General features: G+C 36.2%; 1 protein-coding gene across 2 annotated transcripts in view; it reads right to left on the bottom strand.

The window, feature by feature from the left end:
• Serpini1 (serpin family I member 1) overlaps positions 1-12,015 on the bottom strand; it is an 81,263-nt gene that overhangs the window by 13,809 nt on the left and 55,439 nt on the right. For both annotated transcript variants that reach the window (XM_015990008.3, XM_006972662.4), the window contains exons 4-6: positions 11,090-11,284; positions 8,484-8,688; positions 2,874-2,971 (exon numbers count right to left, since the gene is read on the bottom strand). In XM_015990008.3, the coding sequence (XP_015845494.1) occupies positions 2,874-2,971; positions 8,484-8,688; positions 11,090-11,284 (498 nt within the window). The remainder of the gene's footprint in view (positions 1-2,873; positions 2,972-8,483; positions 8,689-11,089; positions 11,285-12,015) is intronic.

Raw genomic sequence — 12,015 nt, 5'->3', positions numbered from 1 at the left:
GTCTCCTTTGACTTTCGGCACATTTTCTCTAACCCATGGCTTCCCATCCTCTAGCCACTTCTGACATTTAAGGTCGGGCGGTTAGCCGTTGTGGGAGCCTGCGCTATGCATTGCAGATGTCCAGAGGCGTAACCAGCCTCTAACTGGAGACTAGGACAGTTTCCCATTGTGATACACAAGCATGTCTTGAGCTGTCGCTGACTCTTCCCTGGTGGAGGTGGAAAGGACATTTGACCTTCCTGAGAACCGCTGTTAACGGTTCTTTCGGTCTTTCATATATTAAATTAGGCAGCTATGTCTTTCTCCCCATAAGCCCTCCATGCTTTAGGGCTGGAGCCATGGCTCAGTGATAAGAAGCAGTAATTGCTCTTCCAAAGTACCCAGATTTGATTCCCAGCATCCACATGGCAGCCAACAACTTTCTATAACTCCGGTCCCAGAAGATCTGCCACCTTCTTCTGGCTTTAGTGGGCAGTGCATACATGTGGTACACGAATGTATGTTCATGCTGACCGCCCTTACACATAAAAATAAACAAAAGTTTTAAAACTCATCATGCTTCTTTCTTTGGGGCAGGTAAGTTTTTCTTAGATTTATAACATAGTACTTTTCTTACACATTTGCCTCACTAGCATCTGTTTTATGAAAATAACAGACACAGCATGAAATATCATTCACATTATATGTCATTAACACCCCCATAAACCTTGAGAAAGTAGAAAATATTAACTAAATGCATGCAAATATTTCTATTGAATCCTTGTGAAGGCCACTAATAACTATGGAATCTCTATTTATCAAGGTTTTGTGTTATTTGGAGATGTGAAAAATTAGTCATCTAGAAAGGATTTGAACCATGGGAGGTAGAGCATATGATGCTCAAATAAACAAGGCAGAGAAACCACACTGAAGTTACATGAAGCAGAGGCAAACAAATGAATGGTTCATACATTAATGAAGGAGAGAGATAAGGGGAGAGGGAAGAGAAATGGAGAGAGAGGAAGGTAAAAAGGGAGGGAGAAAGGAGGATTGGTTGGTGTTTAACCAAACTGCTAATTTAACAATCAAAGAATTCTCACTGCAAATCGTAAGCCGTTTGCTTCAGACTCATTCACGCAATCCAACGCCTAAGCAGGGTGGTGTTTAAGATGGTGAGTGCTGGCTTAGGAACTGACTTCCCAAGAACTATAGTTTGTAAAATGGACCCAAACCGCCCCATTCCCTTCATCCCTAAACCCGTTTCAGTCTTCAGCAAACATTTCCTGTGTGCCAACTCTTTCTAATAGGTTTGATCAAATGACTAGACACTTTGCATACAGACTCCTAAAAACTCTCTGGAAGATTTTAGGCTTATTACAAATCTCTAAGCCATCTGATTCATAGCAAACATTATGATTTGCTGTGTCTCTGGTAGTAAAAACAATGACACATTACTTTATGAACCTAACTATGTCTAAAATTGTAAGTCACTGGCCACAGTGATTGACTCACCGTAGCAGAGCTAACTCCTCAGGACTGAGTGACAGCAAGTGTTATATTTGGGTAGAATATCTGCCTGGATGCTTGGGAGACAGTGAGGAATCACGGTAAAGAAAGTAGACTATAATTATCCAGTGGGAACTCAGCCAGTAGAGTAAGATCAATGTTCTAAATTTATAAGGAAGACAGCATTAGAATGTTATGCTAGGCTTTAGCTATGAATATATTTCTGACTCAGGTATAGAGATACCAGATGATCTTTATCGAGTCTCCACTCATCTGGCCTTCCTGACTATGCCAATGAGGTGCTTACAGCTCTAAGAATTTGGACACGAGCCTTGAAGACATTTACTAAAGGAAAACACATCTCTCTTGCATAGGCAGGGTCATCTATACAGTAGGCTCTCAGAAAATATCTGTTGGTGCTTAGGGCATCAAGCTCCCTGAATGAGAAGCAGAAGCTATGGTGTCAAGCAGATCAGAAATATATCATTCTCAGCTCATTGCTAGAATCTGAGTGATGCTTAAAAACAGCCCTCATTATCCTAATTCTAAGAGCTTGAGTGCTAGGATTTTGTAAACCCTGTGATTCTCTCCTCCTCCTCCTCCTCCTCCTCCTCCTCCTCCTCCTCCTCCTCCTCCTCCTCTCCACTCCCTTCCTCCTCCCTCCCCCTCCCCAAAGTAAATGTACATAACAATATACATACACACATGTACACATGTAAGCAATTTCAGAAGTGGGGAATATATTTCCAGAATTCAGAATTTATTTAGGATTAAGCTTAAATTATAAATACATTATGGTTGATCACTTAAAACTATACCCAAAATTATTTAAAGATCATAAGTGCATGAATGTTACTAACATTTTATGCTTTTTCTTCCAATAATTCAACTAGTTATTTTTAATTTTCTGTCTGCTTTAAAATTAATTTTTAAAAAACATTGTTTTACTGAAGACTTAGGAAAAGTTTTACAATATCTCACTAGGTAGTTTTTATTCTGTTTAAGATAATATTTGGTCTGTTTCTTACAGCAGAAGGTATTCCTTCATCTTTCCTATATGACTAATTCCAGTGGGATATATTTAGATATTCAATCAGCATATTCATTGTTTGTCTGTTCCACAAGGTATTCTATCAGGTGGGATAGAGAATTTGAAGGTGTATAAAAAAAGTGTTCTGGAAAGAATCTACTAAAAAGGCCCACATCAGGCAATATGAAAATCTATGGCTATATCTATAATTTTGTTTGTATAAGTAAATATACTTTTTGTTTCATTTATTTAGTAAGTAATAACTATATATAAGAAATCCTTGAGAAGTGATGGACATAGGATTATTATTTTGAAGAGCTTTTTATGAATAATATTTTAATTGATAATTATTTCTTACCTGACATGGCAGTCAAATTTGCATCTTTGTTGAAAATTTCAGTGACTCCAAGGGCTTTAAAGGTGTCTTTTAAATCAATTTCCTGTTCCACTGTGAACCTGGAGAACATATGGGAAGAAAGTATTCAGTTAACAGTTCCGTACCTGGAACAAGGTTATAATGCTCAGGGTGTTAGTGACAAAATTTTCTTAATAATAAAAAAAAGAAAAAAAGTGTATTTTATAGTGGGTAAATTATGCAAAAACTGATTTTTCACTGAACAAAGTATATGATTGTTTTTATGACAATAGGGGAGTCACAATTGAAGAAGACTAATTTTTCTTTTGCCAGTGGGTATCAATTACAGATAGCTTCTCGGTTAGGTATGGCAACCCATGTCTATTCTCCCTATCAATGCTAGGATCCTATCTGGCTTGGACCTGTGTAGGTCATGGTCAATCGAAAAGGAACTTGAACTTGATGGCATTTTTGTAGATTTTTTTTGTCTTATATTGTTTTGTTTGGAATATTTTTTTTGTCTTATTGGTCTTTGGCTTGCATATTTTGTTTTCTGTGGTTTCTGTGTGTATGGGGGTGTGTGAGTGTGGTTGTGTGAATATGTGAGAAAGAGAGAGGAGAGAGATTCTTGTTTTGTTTTTTTTTTTTTTTTAGAAAGTCTGTGTGGATAGAAGGATAAGGATCTAAGAAGAATTGGTAGAGGGGAAAGCAGGATCAGAATCTGTTGTATAAACAGGATCATTTTCAATAAAAAAGAGGATGGATCAAAGCAAATGATGTATCACAATAGGATTTAAATTCATGAGTAAAAAAAATATTTGCTATGGACACAGAATTACAATGCATGAGAGTTCAATGGATCGTGGAGGCCAGGTATTATCAAATACTATGTCAAACTTTGAAATGAGGACCAGTGAGATGGCTCAGTGGATAAAGGCACTTTCCACCAAGCCTGATAACTTGATCCTGATCCCCAGAACCAACGATGGAAGGAAAAAGTGACCCCAGCAAGTTATCCTCTGATATTCACACATTCATACACACACACACACACACACACACACACACACACACACACACACACACACACACAAATATAAAAGCATTTTTAAATCCATAAATGAGTAATTTTCAAAATATTGTAGTGGACTAAGTAATATCCATGATGTTTCAAGCTAATAATGATTTACCCACAAATTTACTCAGGATCTTTCTTTCTTTCTTTTCTTTTCTTGGTTTTGTTGTTGTTTTTAAGTATCAATTGATGGTCTTCATTTCCCGCCCCCCATGGACAGGTTAAACAAGTGGCAATTTTGACTGTATGGTTAATACAAAATAAGCATTTCAACTCCATGAAACTGCTATGTTAAAAATGATAACTGTGGTTATATTAAACTCAGGCATATAATTAAGCATGTTTTCATGATATCATCACAAGAAATTATTTATCAATGAAAATGAGGCAAATATATCTTCAATACTATAAGCTTTTACAATTACAGTAGAGCTTTTGAAAACCAAAAAAAATGACTATTTTGTAAAGGATTTTGAATTATTATGTACAAAAGTGCATCAACTTTGTAAGAAGGAATAAAACATTAATTATCATAGCCATAAATGGAATCTTAACTTTATATAAATGGTTTCTATGGTAAAGCCTTTTTGTTAATATATAATCTCTCCATAAACCAATGAGTCATGCTATTAGTCATTCTGGGAAGAGATATTGAATGAACATGCCTTTACCTTTTTAATTTAATAAAGGAAAAATGTTTAATACTTTAAAAACAAAACAAAAATATGTCAGAAAGAAATGTTTTCCTTTTTCTGTTGCTGCCTTTTGCTGAGTATAAATGCTGCACATACATTTTTAGTCAACAGGTTCTGCCTTTAATGAGATAAGCTGAACCATCCACTAGACATTATATTAGCATAATTTCTGACATCATAAGAACTAGAAGGAAATAACTATTAAAACAATACTCAGGCCGGGCGGTGGTGGCGCACGCCTTTAATCCCAGCACTCGGGAGGCAGAGCCAGGCGGATCGCTGTGAGTTCGAGGCCAGCCTGGGCTACCAAGTGAGCTCCAGGAAAGGCGCAAAACTACGCAGAGAAACCCTGTCTCGAAAAACCAAAAAAAAAAAAAAAAAACAATACTCAGATGTAAAGACAAATGACTAGGGAAAAATAATTTGGCAGGTTAATGTTTCCAAGAAAAGACCAAGAGACAAGTCTCTGTAAATCAAACATACTAATCCAAACACTGAAATTTACTATATTTTTTACTTCAAATTAGACTTCTATTGATTGTTTATACCAAAATATAAATATTTATTGTGGAAATAGAATTGTTCAGTGTAGTCAGATGTTTCTTGGGTCCCATCAAGCCCTCACAGTCCCGTGGCCCGCTTATAAAATAATCACTCAGAAGCTTATATTAATTATAACTGCTCGGCCATTAGCTCAGACTTATTACTCATTAGCTCTTACACTTAAATTAACCCACAATTCTTATCTATGTTTAGCCATGTGGCTTGGTACCTTTTCTCAGTTTTGTCTTGTCATCTTGCTTCCTCTGTGTCTGGCTAGTGACTCCTGACTCTGCCCTTCCTCTTCCCAGCATTCTCCTAGTCTGCTTGCCTACCTATACTTCCTGCCTGGCTACTGGCCAATTAGAATTTTATTTATCAACCAATCAGAGCAACACATATTCACAGCATACAGAAAGACATCCCACAGCAGTTCAGTCTCTAATTTATTTTAATGTTTATAGTAGCTTGAATAGGAAAACCCAATCAGTTCAAGTATATGAAATCTAGCTTTTTCTAAGATTTTGTTCAAAGTTAATAAAAACTGTCAATAATCTCTGGTTGTCTGTTCCTGTTTTTGTTTTTTTGTTTGTTTGTTTTTGTCCCTTGTGAGCAACTAAAAATACTGTTCAGTCATCCCCTCACCTCTTATTACAGACTATTAGCATATCTATCTATTACTCTCTCCCCTCAAACACATTTCACATACCCTATCCTGTTTCTTATCATGATGTTAGATAATCCAAGAGGGAAATATTGTTTTCTTTAGGATACAGAAGAGGAAGAAGAAGAAGGAAGAGAAGGAGGAGGAGGAGAAGGAGAAGGAGGAGAAAAACATTTGAAGTGTAAATAAGATAAGCCACTTGCTCAAGTCCAACAGATTAAAGGGGAGAATGAGAATAGTAACTGCGTCTTTCTGACTGCACAATTTTCCAAATTCCCTACAGATCTCTGGCCTCATACTTAGAACGTAGCTGAAGATGACTTTGAACTTCTGATCCCCCGGCTCCACCTCTGGAATGCTGGGATTAAAAGTGGGTGTCACCATACAGCGTTCATGCAGTGCTAGGAGTAGACCCCAGTGTTTCAGGAATGCTAAGCAAGCATCCTACCACCGGAGCCACAGCCTCAGTCTTCTACTCTACAACCTTGAAGGACGGTAGGTATTTAATTCCAGCTGTGTAAACGCTAGTGTGGCTGAAATTAAAAGTACCTGTCTTGAAGGACAGGAATGTAGTTATGGAAATGCAAGCTTGAATTTTTAGAATAATACCTCCCCATGAAAACTACAAGAGTCACTAAAAATTGATCCTTGAGTAAACCTAGAATCTAGCCAGTAGAGGCATTTTTACCTTTGCTTAAATTGGGGCACAGAAGGCCCTACTTTTATCAAGCACTTACAAGCTCCAAATTCTACAGATGTGGAGCTTTGTAATTGATTACTACAAAAAAACACCCATTTCAAAACAGTCACTTTGTTACAAACAAAAAAAATCAAATTTATCCCATTGAGTATTTACCCTCCCAATCTGAGAATCATCCATGTAGAGAGAGAGTTCATAAAACCCCTAAAGAAATGGAAACATGGTAGTTAGCTGATCCTGGTTTAGTAACAGGCATTAAAAAGAACAAGTGAGCTAAACTATTTCATACTTGAAGAGTAACTCTTAGAAAATGAAAATTTTCTTCTGCTATCCCATTCTATTTCTCAGTAGACATGACCTGGAGGACACATTTTCTAGTGAATGTGGATGAATTAGAATGTATAATATTTAAGCACTCATTTAGAATTCTATTAAAATACCCGTAAGGAACTTTATATCTTCACAGAATGGAAGCTTTTAGAAACATTACACTTAGCTTATGGAATTTAATTACTGAAGCATTAACACTGTATTGAATTTGTTGTATGATCATATAAAAAACTATTAAATTCATGATAAAAATCATGGAATGAGTTTTAACATGAATTAAATTGTTTACAAATTTGAACCTTAGACAATATTTTACATTCAATCATTAATGTTTATAAATAAAATATTATGGTTTAAAACATCCTTGTTCATAAAATAAGTATAGAAAATCAAATTTATATTTTAACAAATTGCTTGCATTTGTTAGATATTCACTGACTACTTCTCAAGAATAGACTTTTAAAATCTTTCTACATCATGGAAAGTGATTCACACTAAATACCTTAAATATTTGGGTTATGATTACTTTGGTTTTCATAAGAAGAGTAAGCAAGGTACAGTATATATGAAGATTTTATAATGTTCTTGCTACAAATATCAATAAAAATAGATCTTCTTCATTTACATAGGCAAGACATCAGCTAAGTTTTTGGACAAAGTAGGCACTTAAATAAAATATAACCTTTAAATGCCAACTCCCAAAATTGAAATCCATATGAATTAATAAGATTTTATACTCCAGCTTTATTAATTTATTTATCATCTTTTAGTATTTATAGAAACTAGTACTTGAATAATTTTCTTAATGTAAAATGAGTCCTAGAACTTTACTGCCATGTACACACACATTATATATGTTATTAATTAGTGTATCTTGCTCTCTAGCCTAAATTATTCATTATGCTTGTGAGCCCATGGTTCAGGGAAGGCTTTCTGGAAGGTCGAGTATCACAAATGACCCTTAAGACTAAGTAAACAATACTTGGAAAAGGGCACTAAAGGTCAGTGCAGGAATATAAATGGAGACTCAGACATGGAAAAGTAATCATAATGTGGCATAGCTATCGGGAAGTGGAAACAGCATGCTGTTAAATACGGATCTGCTGAGAGCCCTGGGGTGGAGTCAAGAGAAGAGTAGTCACAGTAGTAAAGCCATGCATACATCTTACGCTTTGGGATACAGGGAAAATTTCGAGTAGATATATTTCTTGTTTATATAGGAGCATATGTCAGTATCTACTACAGTGGCTTGTTTGCAAGTGCTTCCAATAATGGCAGAGGTTTTCTCCCCAGCTGGATGCTTAATAAATCAAAGAGTAGATGTACATCTCTGGGTAGGATCGTGTCTGTATTAATGACTATCAAGGAGGAGGACAAGAAGGGAGAAAGAAGAAAGAGAAGATAGAGGAGATGGAGGAAGAAAAGGAGACAAAGGAGGAAAAACAGAGGTAGAGAAAAGAAGGATGAAGAAGAGAAGAAAGGATGATGAAGCAGGAGAAATTGGAGGAGGAGGAGAAAGAATAGGACACTGAAAACTCAAAGGCATTGGCAAGAGATTTTTCTGGATCCCAGCATTGTGCTATGCAAAGGGCTACACAGTAGCTCTCACCTGGGCAGGTATACTTCCACCTTTTGTTTCTTAACAGAGTTTGTCCACTCGTCAATCAGCTGGGCTTTGAGTAGAGGCTCCAGTGTGGCCAGTGGAACTTCCTGCCTGGACAGTACCAGCATCATGCTGATCTCATCTCCCTCATAGGGTATTTCTAGGACTTGGTAGATGCCACCAGCCTCATTGGATCCATCACTAAATTCCCCTAAAAACAAAACAAAGCCTTTAAAGTTCATATCAGAAAACTGATTTCAGACCTTTTTTTTTTATGTCTTCACTTGAAAAGATGTTGGGATCAAGAGAAATGCACAGTAATTAAGACTCTCACAGATGAAATGGGTTCAGTTCCCATCACCCACACAGTGGCTCCCAGTCATATGTAACTTTGTGTCCAGGAGTTCCAAATGCCCTCTTCTGGTGGCCTCCTGGACCAGCACACATATGGTACACATACATACATACATACATACATACATGAAAGAAAAACACTCATACACATAAAAATAAATCATTTTTAAAATAAAAGGAAATAATATTTAAAAATAAGAAATTCAGGAATCCAAAGCAAAATTATTTATTTGAAAATAGGCCTTGAAAGTAAAGGAATCATCAACACCAAAAATGTAATTGTTTTTGAATTCCCAGAATTATCTTATTTTTTTTATGTTTGCCAGACCAGTTTTTATTTAAAAAATAAAATAATTCAATTGAACATAGTGAAAATTCTAATTCTAAAAATAAGTCACTGGCTTCAAGTTGGGTGTACCAACTTGGACATTTACCAGTTTTAATATTTTATTTGAAATTCATTTTTTTTCCAGAGCTGAGGACCCAACCCAGGGCCTTGTGCTTGCTAGGCAAGCACTCTACCACTGAGCTAAATCCCCAACCCCTCCAGTATTCTCTTTTTAAGAAGACCATTTGTATTGCTGGGTACTCTACTATCACCACAATTACAAGACACAAGAGCAGTATTGCCAGTTAAAATAAAATCTAAGCATTATATACTGTATATCAAGTGTGTTTGTGATAAGAAAGTCCTCAAAGTCAGTAACTAGAGAAGTGAGAAAATTTATTTTGGGTTCCATAAATTTAGCAGAATTTCTTATGCATGTGTACATATAGACACACACACACACACACACAGAGAGAGAGAGAGAGAGAGAGAGAGAGAGAGAGAGAGAGAGAGAGAGAGAGAGAGGCAGAGACAGACAGACAGCAAGAGTCTTTAGAATACACCATTTTGTCATTACTTTAAATTTTCTCTATCATCAAAACTAAGAATAATATTTCTGTTATTGATATTTTCCTAAGGATATTAGACATGGCACTAACCATCATAGTTTTCATAGTTAAAACTGTTGATTCTAATGTATATTCATTATACAATTACATTCCTGCTAATGACTTAACTAATTATTTTAATTCAAGAGGAAATAATACCTTAAACTTCTGAGGAGTCCAAAAAAATTCAATGAAAATAATTCAATGACATTGAATTGCATCATGAAGTACAGTTTGCATCAGCCATACAAACACAAATCTGAGGCATCAGATCCCCTGGAGCTGGAGTCACAAGCAGGTCTGTAGGTGCTAGGGATTGAACCCAAATCTTCTACAATAACAGCAAGTGGTTTTAACTGATGAACTATTCCTCTGGCGCTATATATTTAAATTCTAAAGAAAAATTTGCAAGAGGCTGGTAGGGTGTTCAAAAGTAGAAAGGCAATTGCTGCTGAGTTCAATGATCTTATTATGATTCCTCAGAACACATATGGTGGAAGAAGAGAACCAACTTACTACAGTTGTCCTGTGTCCACTCATGAGCCATGGGATACAAGTTCACAAACAAACAAGTAAATTTAGAAAAGAAAAATATATACTAAGAATGTTTAAAACTAAATCAGGTTCTTGGTAGACCATAAAGCTAAAAACTATCACAAAGGCAATCATTTCGTGGAGTAAACTAGAATATTATCACTCAAGATCAGAACTTTTAGTGTGTGTGTGTGTGTGTGTGTGTGTGTGTGTGTGTGTGTGTGTGTGTCTATGTGTGTATGCAAGCGCGCACACGTGTAGGTACAGATATGTCATGTAGCATGTATGGAGGTCCTTGCCTACGTCTTCATTTGATACCAAGACTGGCATTGTTTTACTATTATGTCTGATGGGTACCTGTGCCATGAGTTTTCAGGGAAACTCCTGTGTCTATCTCCTATTTCAAGGTTATCAGCACTGGGATTATGGATACACAATACAGGGTCCAGTTTTGGTTGGGTGCTGGGTATTCAAACTCAGGACTCATGCTTATGTAGCAAATGCTTAACTCAGGAAGTCACCTTGCCAGCCCAATATCAGACAATTTTAGATGAGTAAAGGCACTTTGCAGGTGTAATTAACTTTGTAAATTAAAGATGTATGTTGGAAAACTGTCAATACCTATACTATTCAGTCATGATCTAATGACAAGCCTTTGGAAATGCAGCCAAGCAAAGTGAACTATAGCCCAAATTATATTCACAAGGAGTTGGAGCAATAAATATTTCATATTTCTAAAAGATTTGTTGATATACTACAAGAATTAAAAAACATAAAAAATGTCTTACCATAATAAAATTCTCCTTGTTGATACATCATTGGAATCTGTACTTCACTTTCATCATCTTTAGTGAAGGAAAACGTTCTGGTATTTTCAGGTCTAAACTGTGATTTCCAGTTCCCTTTGAAATACACAGCATTGATGAGGGCCAGATGAGTGACAGAATCAAAATCCCTTGGAGAAACCAAATCTTTCAACAGACCTATTTAGGTGAAGTAGATGAGAATTCACATTAAATTGAAAAGTGGAAGAGCAAAGAAAAGAATTTTGAAACCACCCTCAAATAGAGTGGTCCTAAACATGTAAGATGTGTATATAACAGAAGTAGAAGGATCTTACCTCTAAAGGAAAAACACAATCATACACACATAATTACATCATTAGCAATTAAGAGCATCCAAAATCAAGAGTATGCCTAGTAGCATCCTGAGACAAAAACTACCCACTCACATCCAAGGACATCTTGGCCTTCACCACTTCCTTGGTACAATGATACATGTAAAACTATGAACACAGACAAACCACAGTGATTTCTCAAAGTTTATCTTTTAAAGATTCATTTATTTTTTTATTTTATATGTATACGTGTTTTGCCTGGATGTATGCCTGTGCACATGTATGACTGGTGCCCCTGGAAGTCAGAAGAGAGTTTCATGCCCCATGAACTAGAATTATGGATGGTTGTGAGACACCATGGGGTGCTAGGAACTGAACTCAGGTCTTCTGAAAGAGCATCAGGTGCTCTTAAGTGTTGAGCCAACTCTCCATCCATTAAATTTTATTATTCAACAAGGCACATATGTGTCATTCTGTTCAACTTGTCCCCATTGAATACCGGTCATCCTCCTATTTTTTTTTTAAAGATTTATTTATTTATTAAGTATACAGAAGAGGGCGCCAAATCTCATTACAGATGGTTGTGAGCCACCATGT

The sequence above is a fragment of the Peromyscus maniculatus genome, chromosome 6, assembly GCF_049852395.1.
Source record: "Peromyscus maniculatus bairdii isolate BWxNUB_F1_BW_parent chromosome 6, HU_Pman_BW_mat_3.1, whole genome shotgun sequence".
In the NCBI taxonomy this organism is placed as follows: domain Eukaryota; kingdom Metazoa; phylum Chordata; class Mammalia; order Rodentia; family Cricetidae; genus Peromyscus; species Peromyscus maniculatus.
The sequence above is the reverse complement of the archived record's forward strand: the minus strand, read 5'-3'. Positions and strand labels throughout refer to the sequence as shown.